The sequence below is a fragment of the Castor canadensis genome, chromosome 5 (genome assembly GCF_047511655.1).
Source record: "Castor canadensis chromosome 5, mCasCan1.hap1v2, whole genome shotgun sequence".
In the NCBI taxonomy this organism is placed as follows: Eukaryota; Metazoa; Chordata; class Mammalia; order Rodentia; family Castoridae; genus Castor; species Castor canadensis.
The window spans coordinates 108,531,503-108,548,516 of NC_133390.1; the positions used below are offsets into that span (position 1 = coordinate 108,531,503).

Genomic DNA, 17,014 nt, shown 5'->3' on the forward strand with positions numbered 1-17,014 from the left:
TCCCATATCTGAGTACCTGGAAGATTTGTGTTTCTCTTAAGCTACTAGTTTTTAACTTAAAAACGCTGAATCCTTTAACTGATTGGCTCCTTTCTTTGTATTCCCTGCTACAAAACTCAGAACCAAGGTATGACTTTATCTTTCCAATTGCTTTTTCCTTTTGCTTGGGTCGGAGGCGGGGTAGGGAATTTTAATTTTGTATGTGCTTTTTGTAAACTCCCTCAAATCTGTTTCATTGAAATTTACAGAATGTCTGGGTGAATGAGTAGGTAGATGGATGTGTTCTATCTTCTGGGGCCCTGTAAAACAAGATTGATTCTGTTCCTACAATTTTGCCCTTTAAATATTTAAGGATAATTATTTTCCCTTAGTTTATGTAAAGGCCTTTATACCAGATTCCAGTTCCATCATAGCTGAATGGGTTTCAGTATCCCTTGGGCCATTTCATTTCATTACTGAACTTGCCCTTCTCTACTGGTTCTACCAGTAACCTGTCCCCTCCTCTGCTCCTACAGTCCTATGTCCATTTTCCCAGCACCCACTCCCAAGGCCTCTGCTCCAGCCTTATCCTTATCCTGAGCTCTTCTAGCTCTGAAGCCTCAAGATCTAATACCCAGTTCAGACTCCAGTGGCCAGTCTTTCTAGCCTTTGTACCTTTCTCCTGCTACACTTGCTGCTGGCCTCAGTATAGTCACACTCTCCTCTTTTCTAGTTTTATTTAGTGTGTCAGTCTGCCTAACCCTATTTCTCTTTTCCTAACCCATCTTATATCCACAGTGTATCACTGCGACCATAATCAGTCATTAAAGTCAGTGCATAGGGTTTATTAAAGTTAATAACTTCTTGTTTTTCATAAATTCTTGATTTAAAGAATTAATGACTATTATTAACTTGAAAAGTTTTGAAACTTCCACAAACGTATTTGCATTTCACAAAGAGTACAATGTCAACTACGATGTGTACATAAGTACTGAAAATACACTTTTTATGTTCCAAGCACTATGGGAAGTGCTTTCTATACATTATCTTAATATTCATAATAACCTTTTGCAGCAGGTACTCTGGTCACTTTACAGACAAAGAAATAGGTTGAGAGAAGCTCAATAACTTATGACCACACTTACCAAGGCAGGTGACTCCACAGCCTGCTCTAAACCACTGTCATTCCACATGAAATCATAACAAATTCCACCATAAAACATACACAGAAGTGTAATTTCTGCTATTTTTGTCCTTGCTTTGATATCGGCTATGGCATTGGATCTTTAATTATGTTATTAAATGTTCTCATTTTTATGCTTAGCATATACAAAAAACATTGTTTCATTTTTTTTTTAAATGGACAAGATTTATCAGCATTTTAAAGAAATTTTTTCCGTTTTCAAAGTTAACTAAGTCAGACCAGGAAGGAGGCACACTTGGCATAGAAAGAATTAGATGAATGAAATGGAAAAAAACAAAACAGTATCTGAGTCATTGTTCAAACATTTCAGATTTTATCCATTAAACATATCTCCATCTGGCAAATAATTTGGAGTCATTGTAGATTCCCAGCACAAATTCTACAGTATTTTATTAGTAGCTACTTTAAATAGCAAATAACAAATACCTTACTTTGTTTATGAAAAAAATGTAAAGTGATGCTAATGTGATATTGTGCAATAAACCACAGCTCTAATGATAAAATATTCTACAATGTTAAATTCATTGCCTGTTGAAACATTTGGTGGCTAGGAGCATGAACTCTGGAGTCAGGTGGACTGGTTGTGCTTCCTGTATCTTCTACTTGTCAGCTATATGACCTTGGGCACGAGTCAACCTCTCTGAGCTGCGCTTTTCTCATCTGTAAAATGGGATTAGTAATCCTCAACTCCTCATGCTGAGGATTTTGGGGGGGGGTGCAGTACTGGGGTTCAAACTCAGGGTCTCAAACTTGTCAGGCAGGTGCTCTACCACTTGAGCCAGCCCTGTTTTGTGTTGGGTATTTTTGAGGTCGGGTCTTGGGAACTATTTGCTCGGGCTGTTTTCAAACCGCAATCCTCCTGATCTCTGCTTCCTAACTAGGATTACAGGTGTGAGCCACCAGTGCCTGGCTTCTGCTGTGGATTTTAAAGGAAATAATATATGCAAAATGCCTAGCACAGTGCCTGGCATATGAAGGCGTTTTGTGAATTATACTTACTACTGTTAACTTACAGTTATTATTGTTTCATCATGATAAAAATGAGAAGTGTTATCTGCACAGTATGTGCTGAGCTTATACTTAAAGTTAGGTTCAAGCCCATGTTTGGACAAAAAGCTAAAATGCAAATTGCTACTAAGTATGTTAAATCAGAGCAAGATAGAAATGTTATTTAGCTTACCAAAGTGAATTGCCTGAATTCAAACATTGCAAACTATAAATTTCAGGAGTTCATCAATGAAACCATTAATTATAGATTATAGATGTTTAATAAAATTAGATGTCCACAAAAAGCTTAGTTCAGTACATAATATGGAGTCTGAAGAGAAACTGGAACACTCTTCATGAGACTACTGGAAAGCTGAAGGTATGGCTTAGGTGGTAGAGGACTTGCTTAGCAAGCACAGCCCTGAGTTCAAACTCCAATAATATCCAAAAAAGGATGGGGGAGGAGAAGCTACTGGAAAAACCTGAAGAAAAGGCAGAGGGCCATGGAAGACCTGGTAGGTATCAGAGAACTCCTGCAATTATCCCAAACAAATAATCTGAGGAACAAATAAATGGTTGATGAGGCCCACAAAAATCTTATGAACCCTCCTAAGCACAAACCAGACCCAAACTCTAAGCTTACTCATGAAAAATCTGAGGACACCTAAAATAAAATCAGACCTCACATAACACCTAGTAGCTATCGGAGCTCCCATAAACACCAAAAGAGCCAGAGGAACAAATAAATGGCTAGACTGTCAATAGCAAGCTTAGAAACACTCCAAAGCAGAATCTAGAACCAATAGACAGTCTAACAGGCATCAGGAGGATGCTGAGAGCACCTAACATAAGAACCCATGGGAGACCTAGCAGCTCCCAGAGAGTTCCACAAATACTACTAGAGTAAGGGAGCAAATAAATAGTGATAATGTCCACAGAAAGATAAGGAACACTTCAAAGCACAGACCAGAACTGGTAGAAAACCAAAGAATAGTCACAGACTTGTGAGGACAATTGAGTTTTGAAAGCTCAGCCTGGAAGAAGACCCAGCAGGCATCAAAGAACTTATATCAAAGCAAGCAATGCAGCAAGTTAAAAGAGCTAAAGCAATAAGAACTTTGTATCTCCCACATGGAAATATAGAAGAGGCAAAACCTTCACAGCTATCGAGATTATTTAGGATGCCTAGACAAAAGGCAGAAACCATGGAAGACCCAAACAGGAACCAAGGGCCCTGTGAACACTCTACAGAAGATGGTGGATCCAGAACAATCAGCAAAACCCTAAGACAGTTCCCAGAAAGAAAGATGAGTTATCTGGGTCTTTGCCAATTATCAAGAAACTTCTGAGAACTTCTTTGAAGAAGATTGAACCCACAGAAGACCTGACAAGTACCAACAGACAAGACTAAAGAAAAAGGAAACCGAAGAGAAGCCTTGACACATGTCCAGAACGTCATTGTAGCTACAAAGTGCAAATGTGAATCAGAAAACAAATAGACATCAGGAGATTTGTGAAAATTCCTAAGGTACATCCAGAGAAGATTGAGCAGACATTACAAAGACTATGGAAACTCCAAATTTTGAAAACTTGCTGAAAGGAAACTCTTATTTGCAGATTCAGATCTATCAGAGAAATTATAAGAAAAATAGTTGCCTAAAACACTTGCATTAGGAAACTACTACTCAAAAAGCCAAGTATAAGAAAAAAAATTAGAACATACAGAGTTCTTGTGTCCTACTAGAGTTCAGGTTTGTGCAAGTTTTCAGTCAAAAGAAAATGTGGAAAACCATACAAAACTTTTTAAACAACAAAAAAAATCCCTAAGCCAATCAAGAATTAGTGACTTACTAAAACCATCAAGAGAAAAGAAAAGTGCAATTGGAGACTTCTTAGAATGCACTTATGATAGACTCCGAATAAAAACAATGTTTGGAAGTTAACTATATTGGATTTGAAGAAATATTTGATTCAGCAGACAAAAATAAGTCTGGATCAGCAGATGTGAGTCAAAAAATGTGTCTCTTATAATCATGTGACTATAGATTACAACTAATGTCTCAGAAATTGAAGACCTGGCTAAAAAATATGAAAGATAGTGTCAGTTAACAAAGAAGATCTGCCCTTAAAACAACAAAAAAAATTCAGTCTTTAATTTGTCTATTTGAATAGTGCACAGAGGTGAATGTAAAGAAATATGAGCTTAATTTTCAAGAAAAGCTGAGTCAGACAATGTGTCTTTGTCCCAGACACAAATACAAGAGGCAAAGCTGCAAGAGTCTCAGTTCCTTCCATCAACAGAAAAGATTCAAGTATAGATAAGAATACTGTGACAAGATTTCAAGAGACAAACTCAGAAGAAGGAGTTATGAAACCTCTTTCAGGGGAGAGTCAAAACTGACAACTCTGCAGAAAGATAATAGCTTGACTAGGTCAACAAGGGTTCTGCACATGGAGAAGAATGGCATTGGTTAATGAACAATTTGCATCAAAAACTTAAATCTATAAATGAAGAGAACAGATTTTTAACACCTAGAACAAGGAAATTAATTTTGAGCTGGTGACTTCTTTGGTCAATACTGAAGAAAGAATTCACAGGGACGGAACTAAAACAGTAGTAAACCTGGAAAGTTCTAATTCTTTGTCTGATGCAACAAATGTAGCCAATAAAGAGGCAGAAGATAGAAATTATTGACAGTTCCTTAGATAAAATCTTAAAACATTGGGGATTCAAGGCATTATACCTTCAGAAACATCTAGAAACAGAAATAAAAGTAAAGTTAGCAGTACTTTCTAGTCCATCCAGTAAAAGAGAGATATGCAGTGAAAGTTGAGGAGCCCATGCAGAACATCCATAAGCATGTAAAGACACCATAATCCATCCTCAGTCAAGTCACGTTGAGGTCTAGAGGCTCAAAGAAAGTCCTAAAAAGATTAAAGGACATGATCTTTATCTAGTATAACAGAAAGAATGTTTGTGAGCAAGGATGGAGAGAAAGCTGGCCACTACTCAGATAAAATAATGTACAGAGGAAGCCACAAAGATGCCTGTTAGTAAAACTGAGCAGAAAGATACAGCAATCTGCAAAGAGAAACGTGCTTGAGGTTTAGGAGCCAAAATTAGGTCCCTGTCACCACTAAAATGCAAGGGTCTAATTCTTTGTCCTAATATAATAGCAGAGAACACATCTTTGGGGAAAGATAGGGAGAAAGAATTTTTCCTTTAGGAAAATCTAGGTGAGGAAGCAGAACAAACATGAAAAAGGTAGTCGTAAATCAGGATTTATTGTGTTTGAATTCTGGAAAAATTAAGATCTTACTAGAGAGATGCAAAGAATTGATCCCTTACTCAGAGTAACAGAAACACTTCTATAAATAAGAACAAAGAAAAAATGTTGACAGTCCTTTAATAAGAGGAGAAACTTACCTGACTCAATCAGATAGACGTTAGATGCAAACAGAAGACAAAGGACTTTGGAAAATACTTAACCCACCAAAGGAAGAAAATCCATGCGAAGGGTGAAGCCCTAAGCCAGTGATGTTAAATCACTGCAAGTTTGGTGACAAGCACAGGTATCCGTACCCCCATGATAGAATTTTTATGATAAAATCTAAAAAGTGAATTCTGTAAATAAAAGCTAATAAAATTAGGTTCTATATGTACTTAAGTATAACCACAGAATTCACCTGACATTTGATTATAGGTGAAAATTTAAAAAGGAATACTGTAACTTTTCTAGTATTAACCACATGAAAGAGAGGATGGCTTGATATTTTGCAATTTGCTGATTACTGAGTCGCTCTCTAGTTGATAAAATACTTTCCTTTAGTCTACCAGTTAATAATCAATGGACAAGAGGATAATGAAAAAGTAAACTGTAAACCCTGAATTCAGATATAAACTTGCCAAATATTCTATTATTAATTGATTTATGAAAACTTTTTGGAGAGTCTTACTGCTTATATCTTTGTGTCTCTCAACCTGGAAATCCGTATTCTTTTTAATTCATGAAGTTTTTATAAATCTGAACATATTTGTGTTCCTCAACTATCAGTTTCAGCTCAGAATTGTTTCCTTCTTAATTCCACTTGAGAGAAACTATACATAAAATACAACACTCAGGTACTTAGCAAACTGCCTTTTAACTGTTAAGCAAGGCCATTTCCTTAATACTCCCCTTGGCCTTTACAATTGGATATTGTTTTCTTTATATAGCACACTTCATGCACTCTGGCATGATTGCCAATGCCATTTTCCATAGCTGAAGCAGATTCCCATTTGCAAAATGTGGCGATTAACAGCCTCTTAAAACTCATTCTCTTCGAGAAGACATTCCCCGATTATGACAGTGAGCCACCCATAACAAATTGCTTCTGAGCAACTGGTGGTTCTACACATGTATTTTATATGTAGACATGAGTGTGTGTGTAAATATTAGATATATAAATATATATATTTATATAAATTATATCTAAGATATAATTGAGTGTATTCTACATTCTAGATGCCTTACCATATTCAGTGACAACAAAATATGCTTGGAATGTTTTAGGATTTGAAAATCAGGAGAAAGGCTCAGTACTGAAGACCTTGACACTCCCAGATGAGTTTGGTTAAGATATATGTGCCCTAAAATTAAACTTATTTTCCATATTAATTCCATTCATATTCCAGGCCATAAATTAATGTTCTATTTATGGTTAGAGAACTCATATATTTTCAACAATATAGAATATTAAAAATCAGTATTTCATTGTGAATTCTTTTCACGATAGAATAACTATTTTCTATATTAACAAACATGTAATTATTCATAGTAAGTTCTGGCTATGCAATAAATAATTTCCAGGTGAAATCTATAAAACTAAGCATCAGACACTGCTTTAGTGTTTTTGGTTTTTTTTTTTAACGTGGTATAGGGCTTGAAATCAGGGTCTTCACCTTGAGTCACTCCACCAGCCCAATTTTTTGTGATAGGTTTTTTTTGAGATAGGGCAAGAACTATTTGCCTGTGCTAGTTTCAAATTGCGATCCTCCTGATCTCTGCCTCCTGAGTAGCTCAGGATTACACAGGCGTGAGCCACCAGAGCCCAGCTGGTGCTTTAAAAATATTCCTACCCAGTTATTCCAACGTTATGAACACATAGGTTCTGTGTAGGTTAGCATGGTCTGAGATATGCTCATTTATCACTAATAAAAATATTGTAACTTTTTTCACAAAATTAGGCAATAAAGTTGAGCAAAACTGTACTTGGTAAGTCAATGAACTGAGAGAAAAAAATATAGTAGAGTCAAACGCATTTCTGGAGATGTAAATAAGTTTGTGAGTTGGACAGAAAAATGTAAGTGGAAAAGCTACTACGATTTTAAAATTCAGTAGGCCTCACTGCATGATTGGTATAAAGTAGAATTACCATTTTATACAGATGCTGCATTTTAGGGAGAGCGATGTTCCATAGTTGATACAAGGGGCGCATATTTGATCTACATCATAAGTGCATTTACATAGGCGTTTGTTGTAAATTTACTTAAGATGTTAGTGGTAAGAACATATAGGCTATGTTTCAGATACAGGTGAATTTTAATAAATGTCTAAAACCATGTACTCTTAACAATAAATCAGAAAAGAAAATGGCAACTTTCCAGTGCATTTGAATGGTGGGTAGTTGTATTGATAGCCACGTGTTGAAAATTTACCATATTTAATTATTCATTCAATCACCACTCATTAAATCTTTTATCATTCTCAGCTGATATAGTCTCAACTCCTGATGCTTTTGTCAAAATATCTTTTAAATGACAGAGATATATACATCACATTTTAATATAGTATCATATAGTCACTTTGATAAAATCTGCACAAGAATTTTTATGTTTTTCTGTTTTAATACACTTCAAATGATTTTTCCTTAATGATAGTGTAACTTCATTAGCTTTTAGAGACTTAAAGTAAGCCATTCTTTCATTATAATTTAGACATTTAAAATTTCCCAGAACTGTCGAGACTGTTTCAATCAGCCTTTAAAAGTTTAAAATAATCAAACAAGTCAGATATTTTAAGATTTCTCAGGATTGTCCAGCTGCCTTCATAAGAATGAACAGTGTTTTGGATCCATGTGTGAGATCCATATAGATAATCTTTCGTGATGTAATGCTCACCCTTCTCCAGAGAAAACCCTTGTATTTATTTTCTTTCTTTCCTTTCATGCTAATCACAGACTGTTACGGTATCCAGTTCTAGTGTACTGCTGTACATAGACTGTATGAATATGTACATTACACACAATTAGAATGTTAAACTACCTTTTGCTTAAAGAACATGTCACAGAATGGTAGAACTCATAGGATACTTGGTTTGTTTTTTTTTCTTAAGGGAGGTTGGCTGAATCCTTCTAAAGCACGTTACCGTAAAATTATGGCTTTAAACAAAAGTTACAAGTCTCAAGTTCTTATGTTTTGAATCATATCGTGGAATGTAGTCCAAACAAAAAATGGAGGAGAAAGCGTGTAACATGCTTTATGGTATGGCATAGCAATCATCTTTACAGATTAAGCATGTAATGAACGACACAATTAAGACCTAGACTGCACAATGTAGAGTTCTTATAAAAAGTTATATATTATGCCACAGTACTAAAATAAAATATATTCTCAAATAGTGAAAATAAGATATCCTTCATGTTTTTATGTCACATTTCCTCACTGGACCATGCTCTTTTTTTTCACTTTCAACGAAATAATGTCCATCATTTTGTTAAACAATGATGATAGAATGTGAGCAGTTTCCTATTAATGGCCTTTTAAAAAAGTGATATGATGACTTATTTCATCATTAATTTGTTGAACTGCTTTCCTTTTCCGTTCAATACATGGTAAAAATATAAAAATAAAAGACATAAAATAAGTACTGTCTCAGTTTTTGAAAAATCAAGTTCAACTATACCATATCATGAGTACGGTCTGATATAAGTAGCTGCTGTGTCCTGAATGGGTGCGCCATAGTACCCCAACTAACTGTAAGCCCCGGCTGTGACTATTTGCTTGGCCAGGAAGACACGGAAGAGCTTTTGGATCCTCTTCAGGAAAGGGACTCGATCACACCCAGTGTGGCTCCCCAGCCCTGCATGCAGCAGTCACAGGTCTTGGCTCATCCCCGCGGGCTCCTCGCCCATCCTGGAGCCCGTGACCTGTCCAGGGGGGGTGAATGGAGAGGAACTGCACTCTTGTGTCCTCAACCGGGGCACACCGAGGGAAGGGCTCACGTGTTCTCTTGGATTCGGGAGAGAAGCAGGCACTTGCGAGTGAACAAATCCAGGAGGCGGCAAGGCAAGGGTGGGGACGTCCCTGCAGGTCGCGTAGGGGACCTTGGCCACCGCCGCCGCCGACCCCGCGGAGAGTGCCCAGCGTTTTCTGGTACCGATGAAACCGAAGGAAACGCAAGATCCCGGGGGAGCCAGAGGGAGGGCAATGACCCCAGCCCAGGCGCGGGGCGACAGGAGGTTACGCAGGGGGCCAGGCGGGGTCAGAGGCAGCTAGCGGCGGCCGCGGGCAGCCCGGCACCGTGGTGTGGTCCCCGTGGGGTTCGGGGCGCTCAGATGAGCGGGAAGCGGCCCTCGCCGCCGTCGGGGTCCCCGGCACCGCCGCCTCGTGGACGATCGAGCACCGACACCGGCAGCACGACCTCCCCAGGGCTGAGCTGCTGAAGCCTCATGGACTCCTCGTAGGTGGGCAGGTACTTGACCTCCTCGTAGCTGGGCAGCTGGAGGAAGGCGGGCGTGACGACCCGCAGCTCGTGCTCCGAGGCGCAGGACGGGGCCAGGCGCCCGCCGCCTCCTCCCCGGCCTCGGCCACCGCCACTGCCACTGTCCAGCAGCGAGTCCTGCGAGCCGGCGGCCGCCTCGTCGCGCAGCAGAGCGGGCGCATCGTCGTCGTCAGGCGGCCCCGTGTCCCCCGATGGCCCGGCGCCCCCAGGAGGCCCGGGTCGTGCCGGACCGGGTCGTGCCTGGCCGCGCGGGTACCTGCGTGGGCTGGGGCATATGATGCGCTGCAGGAAGTAGCCGATGGCGAAGAGCACGAGCAGGATGAGCAGCCCCGAGAGCTTGCGGACGAACCAGCCCACGTTGTCGAGGAAGGCGTGGAGCGGCAGCTTGCAGCAGCGCACCGCCGTGGCGTTGGCCGAGTCGCAGCAGCGCTCGCGCTCCCCGCACGCCAGCTCCGCGCAGCCCCCGCCGCCCCGCGAGGGCGCCACCAGCGCCAGCGCCAGCAGCAAAAGCAGCGGCAGCAGAGGCGGCGGCGCGGGCGCCACTGACAGGCCCTCGGCGGTGACCCCGGGTCCCCACATGGCGCGCACCGACCTCCCGCTGATGTCCGGGACGCGAGGCTCCGGGGTCCGTCTGTCCGCGCGTCCCTCTCCGGCGTCCCGCTCGATCTCGCGCTCGCGCGCGCGCGCCCCCTCCCGCGCTTCAGCTACCTGCGGCCGGAGCTGTCCTCCCGTGGCCACGCCGGGGCGGGAGGAGGAGCCCGAGGCGCGCAAAGCTGCGGGAGGCGCCGCGGGAGCGGCCCCGGAGCGTCTGACCTTAGCCCGCCGCGCCCAGCCGCCCCGGCCCGGTGCGAGGCGCTCGGAGCCGCCCAAAATGGCAGAGGCGACCCGCGCCCTGCCGCCCTGGGCATCCTGGCCCCGGCCGGCCGCGCCTGTGCTCCTCCACCTTGTCACCCTCCGGGACTGGAAGGGTTAACTCTCGTTTCCAGCCCCTGGAGCCCCTGGATCTTGATTAATTCACCCGTCGTCGCGCTCGTCCCGGCCAGAGAGGCGGGGGCTCTCTCTCACGTAGGTGTCTCAGTTTTAAGTGATTGGATTTCCCCGGGACCGGTATTTAAATTGCCTGGCGACAGGAATTCACTTACCATCATTCTGATTAAAAATGGATGGTGGCCATTAATGGTTGTGCAGTCCCAATGCCATCCTTGAGTTTGGGGAGAGGGGGGCGGTGAACACCGCTGGACAGTTCAGCTTTCAGGCCAGGGAGCTGGGGAGCCGGGACACCCCCTCCCCTCCCCCAGGAAACCTCCAGAACAGGTAAGAGAATTCCTTGGAGAGGCTCGGGACACACACACACACACACACCCACCCACCCACCCACCCACCCACCCAGAACAGGTAAGAGATGGACTCAGGCAGCCCCTTAGAGCTACACATAGAGAAGCCAGGAGCTTGCTGCACACACACAGAAGTAGCCCAAGGGGGACGGGAAAGCACTCTGTCGAGATGACCTGAGTTAACCAAGGAGAGGATAGGGACGCTTATTCTCCGCTGCACCCAAAGCAGGGCGATTAGAGCTTCGTTGCGGGGTGCAAGGGAGGCCCCTCCTCAAGCATGAATAACGTTTATCTGTGAAATGTCAAAGGGGAGCTGTAAGTGGTTGGCAACGGTCCTGCGCATTGATCTGTGTCTAAAGGGTCTTTTTCAAGGTTATTCTTGTTTGCACAGTTTGACTTTAAAGCAAGTCGGTGCTTCACTTAGCACAGTGGGACAGTTTGCCTTACCTTGATCTCACCACCCCCAGGGGAAGCCCTTAGCATATCCTGGATGAATGGCAGTTACCATGCTCCCTGACCGGCAGGCACATCTACTGGGCGATGGACTCAGGCAGCCCCTTAAGAGCTACACATAGAGAAGCCAGGGGCTTGCTGCTTTGAAGGCTGTGTGAAGTAGACATTCCATGATCATTGTGAGAAAAAAGTAACGTCAAAGGAAAATACAGCGATGTACAAGACTGTAGGTCAGTCAGGTAAAAGCACAGCTTTCTTCCCAAGTAAGTGGGGAGAAGTGAACCAAGAAAATGGAGGTGGGAGGGGCGGAGTTGACTGAGACAGACCATTGCTCAGGCTAAAAGAAAACATTTTGAATATTTCTTCTGCTGGGAACACCTTACTTTGCCACACGTCCAAAATGATGTTTTTCTCCCCATGGAGATGCTTCTGTCACTCAGACAAGAGATTTCCTGTGAGGCTTTCTTTGAGCACAGGTCCCTTTTCTTCTAGGCTCTTCTGAAGCTACAGCATTTCTCCAGATGCCATGGTCTGTTTCTCTGTGGGGAGGCCTGACCCTATTTTGTAAAGCCTGACTGACAACGCTTTCAAGACAATGAGATGGAAGTGATTCGTTGTAATACAGCGAAAGTAGTATTCTCCCATTCACTCATTCTTTTGCTAAATTTGTATTGAATAAGTTTGTATATTCAGGAAAAACTCTGCTAGAAGCTCATCATAATAGAGAGAAAACTGACCCCTTCCCAGTGTGGAGTGACTCTAGGACTGCACTCCCAGCTTCAACTAAAGGGAGTAAGGAGAGATTCCTCTTCCATCCTGGTTTGCTCTGATTTTCCCAAAGCAAAAATAAAACGAATGAATTTCAGGCAGTCTCAAGAATAGGGGCAGTTCATAGCTTGAGAATGACTTTGAATATAAAATTGGAAGAAATACAAAGACTTATTGGCCTTTGATTGCCTTATTTTTTTTTTTCAAACATTTCTGGCAGTAGTAATACAATGTAAAGGGAGGGGGAGCTGTGTGGCTGCTGCTACACAGGAGAAAGTACCCTGGTTATTATTTTGAAATCACTAAAGAGCAGCATTTAAATTATTTCTTTTCTGTCTGCCTTTAAGGAGTTAGAATTTGCAGACTATTCAAGACACAATAGAAGAACACAGGTCTAACATAAAGTAAGTCACTGAGCAGACTTACGTATATGAAAACAAAGAAAAGGATGAGGCCTGCAAAATGAGCATAGAATGGATTTTTTTGTTTTATGCTTTCCGAAATGATAGTTCCGAAGCTTCATCCATTAAAACCCCTCCACAGAAACTGGTGTCTTCTTATTCTCTGGTCTTTGTTTCACTTAATTCATTTTTATTTGCACTGTAATTTATTGTGTACAGCCTTTTGAAGGAAAGAAAAGAAATCTTATAGCTTAAAAGCCCCAGAAAAACTATGGTCTTCATTACTCAGCATCTTATTGTTTTCTTTATATCTAACTTTCAAATGAATAGGGTAGATTTAAGCTCCCAGAAGGTCATAAATTCAAGCCTTCTAAGTGAGGGAGATGAAAATTATATGTTCCATAGGGGGAAAAAATCATAGTGCATTTTGTTAAAAATTGCAACAAATCATGTTAATAAGTGAGTGCAAGACAAAAAACAGTGGGAGGGGGCTGACTTTATCCTAAACACATGTTCTGTTTGGAGTGTGGTTTCATAAAAATAAGAACATAAACTGAGCCAACTGTGGTGTTGCACGCCTATATTCCAAACACTTGGGAGGCAGAGGCAGGAGGAGCAGGAGTTCAGGGTCAGCCTAAACTCAAAGTGAGACTGTCTAAAACAAAACAGATCCCAAAGCCTATTAACTTCTATCCTGTTATTAGTGCTTGAATGATATTTTTCAACTTTTCCTCTTCTTGATTTATTAATACTCATGTGACTAAATGCCAAATTAGCCACACTTTTCAACTTTTTAGGACAGAAGAAAGTAAACAGAACATAGCAAAACTGGCTGCTATTTTACCTGTGTCTCTGGGAGCTGTCTTGATAGTATGAGAAACCTTTTATTCTATTGCAGGATACTGATCCAGAAGGAAATTCCTCTCTGCAGTCTGCTGACCTGGGGTTCTCACTTCAAGCAGGAGAAGCAATAGCCCTGCCTTTTCATGTCTCTTCGTCAAAACATCCCTGTGTGGGTAGTTGGGACTAGGTAAAGTGCCCAGGCCAAATGAACCTGTTATTCAGGATCTGTGACATAGTTCCCTACTATTACATTATTATAATTGATTTATTGGCCCCCTTCATTTGCAATAGTCCTCCCTGAGCAACAGTTAATTGAGGCCTTTATGTATATTTGCATAAACGTGCCTATGTAGAAAAAGATTTGTGACCCGAGATAATCTGCTTTGGAGTTTTTTTTCAGATGATATTTCTGTCATCACTCAATAAATATTTAATGAGGACTCACTCTGAGCGAGTCATTCTGCTCCACTCTGGGGATATTATGAAATCAAGCCTTTCCCTGTCCTCGGGGAGCTTACTGGGAGAGGTGGGAGAATAGCAGACATTAATCAGTCAAAATAATGAATTGATATTCTAGTGATCAATGCTCCTGATGGGGAGGTGCAGGATGCTCTGAGATTTTACTGGGCCTCCTCTGGGTCATGGGTGGTATGATTGACTGAAGGACCTGTCTAAAAGAGACTTGCCCTAAAAAGGACAGCAAAGCCAGGAGGGCAGGAATCTTCCAGGCAGAGGAAACTCTGAGGAGTCAAGTCTTCAAGGTGGGTAGAGCCTTCTTAGGTCTCTCTTATGCTTGGAACAATTGTGTAATATCTACCTTATCCTTGGTGTCTCCGCCTCTACATTAGTTTTAGGCAATACCAAGCCGTTTCCACTGTCATCCCATTTGAAACAAGACCTTGTTTCCTGCAGGGGTCTAACTGGTTGTATGATTGTAGTTATCTTTGTGTTTAGGCTTGCTCAGTTTTCCCTTGGAGACCAGGAAAGTTTCAGCAACATTTTCTGTTCTTCCCATGTTCACACCCCTGACTTGGAGTGAAATTCCAGTTTCCTCTTTCAACTTTATAAACTTGCAGATGAGCCTCCAAAAGGCTTCTTCAAGCCACATGCTTGCCCTTATGAAAATAATATCTGCATTTACCTTTGGTCTTTCAGCTTTGCAAAGAACTTCCACATGCACTGTTTTGTTTTCTCTGTACTCTATTTCTGTGATATGGATTGACATTATTACCGTTTTTCACAGACCAAGATAGGTTAAAGCTTCTGAATCACAGAGCAAATTAGTGGGCAGTGCTGAAACTGGAAACCTAAGGTCGAATCCCAGGCTAGTTTAAAAGGGTAAGAGGTTGGGGATGTGGCTCAGTGATAGAGTACTTACCCAGCATGCACAAGGCCCCAGGTTCGATCCCCTGTTCCCCACCACCACTCCCTGGCACTGAGTTGGGGCAGGCCAAAGGGACACAGTAGGGGAGACACTTGTCCTTTAAAGCTTCTTATTCATTAGGTCAATTTAAGAAAAATGTAAGTCAAGATAAATTATTCTAGACCATGAATATAAGATTCTTTTGAGGAAATAAACTTTTATTTTTGTCATTTTCAGTAATCCATTAATAATAGTTTAAGAAATAATGTGACAGACCATCTATTTTTAATGCATTTCTGCAAATAAAAACATCCTCCATTACCTTTGATCTTTACCTGTGAAAAAGTCACCTACTGCTCATCAGTATAAAATGATAAATATTTGTGAAAATAAGGATACATTGAGTTCTGAAACAAATGAATAAATTATAAATTTTATTTATCACTGACTTAAACTTCTATACTAGAAAAATATCATTTTTTTGTGATGCCGGGCATTGGACCTAGGACCTTGTGCCTATTAGGCAAGTGTCTGCCACTGAGCTCACTCCAAGCACTAAATTTTTACTTTATAAGAATGTATCAGCTAATTTCTCACAGCAACCTTGTAGAAGAGATTATAATATTCATTTTATTGCTGATAATATAAAAACTAACCCATAAACTTTATGAGAAATACTTAGTAAGGCCCTGAAGATCTGAAATTAGAATCCAGTTATGTCAGCTGAATGAATTTCGCACTCATGCTCATTTTAAATGGTCAGATTGTTAGAGTTAGAATATATTTGTCAGTAGGCTGATGTAATAGCCAAATGCTCACATTGGCAGAAAAATCGCAGAGCATGAAATTATTTCATAAGGAATAATTTCATGAGGTGAAACATTTTTATGCTCCATTATTTTAACTTGAAAGTAGTAATGTACTCTTTGCCTTCCTTCCATTACAAGGAAAAATGGCTGTTAACACCTCATTCTGCATATTTGCTGTAAACCTGGATGAGTGTGAAGTGACTGCTCTGTGCTCTGTGCTCTGCACTGTGCCCAGGCTGTACAGTTACAGGGCAACGGGATGAGTGGCATTGATTCTGAGCTTGCTGTCTGTCCCTGGGCAGCAGGGCTGTGCTGGTCAGACTTTTCATCCATATGACAAAATACCCAATATAAACAACTTTAGGGAGGAAGGATTTATTTTTGCTCATGGTTTCAGTCCATCATCCTTGTCTCTGTTGATTCTGGGCTTGTGGTGTGGCAGAAAATCATGGTTGTGGGAACACGTTGGGGAGGCTATTCACCTCATGGTGGGCAGGAATGGGGGGAGAGGGAGAGGGAAGGAAGAAGGAAGGGAGGGGAGGGGAGGAGAGGAGAGGACATGAGATGAGACTAGGGCCAGGTACAAGATACAGCACCCAAGTTCACACCCCAGTGAGCTATTTCTTCCAATTAGGCCCTACCTCCTAAAGTTTCCACCACCTCCTAAAATAATGCCACCAGCTGGGGACAAAGCCTTCAGTACATAAGGCTTTGGGTCCGGGGTGGGGAGACATTTCATATCCAAACCATGCCAAGGGCTGTGGCCCATTTGTCACGTTTTATTTCTAAGGTTAAATGGAATGGAATAATCGTCTTCTAAGACACCTACCTTAAAAGACTTTGAATATACCCCAAAGATCTGAAATTTCCCTTAACAATTTTCATTTAAGATTTAGCCAACCATGAATTTTAAAAGCACTTTAGATCATAACCTTAACCTTTTCCTTTCCACCTTTCTTTCCTGCTGTACCTTTTGTTTTAATAAGTGGCCACCTGATACAACTGGTCAAGAGCCTGTTTTAGAGATATTGTCCCTTCTCTTTCTCTGTGTCCACCCCTCCATTAGGAATTATCTTTCCCCATCTCTGTGGGTCAGAACCAAACAAGACA

The 17,014-nt window shown here is 41.6% G+C and overlaps 1 protein-coding gene across 1 annotated transcript; it reads right to left on the reverse strand.

Moving 5' to 3' along the window:
- Positions 1–7,733: 7,733 nt before the first annotated feature.
- On the reverse strand, positions 7,734–11,373 carry C5H3orf80 (chromosome 5 C3orf80 homolog). Its single transcript, XM_074073891.1, has one exon. The coding sequence runs from the start codon at positions 10,510–10,512 to the stop codon at positions 9,763–9,765; it is 750 nt and encodes a 249-aa protein (XP_073929992.1). The 5' UTR covers positions 10,513–11,373; the 3' UTR covers positions 7,734–9,762.
- Positions 11,374–17,014: the final 5,641 nt, after the last annotated feature.

Bases quoted from the DNA above. Each gene is read 5' to 3' on its own strand.
- C5H3orf80 (XM_074073891.1), bottom strand. From the start codon at position 10,512: ATGTGGGGACCCGGGGTCACCGCCGAGGGCCTGTCAGTGGCGCCCGCG.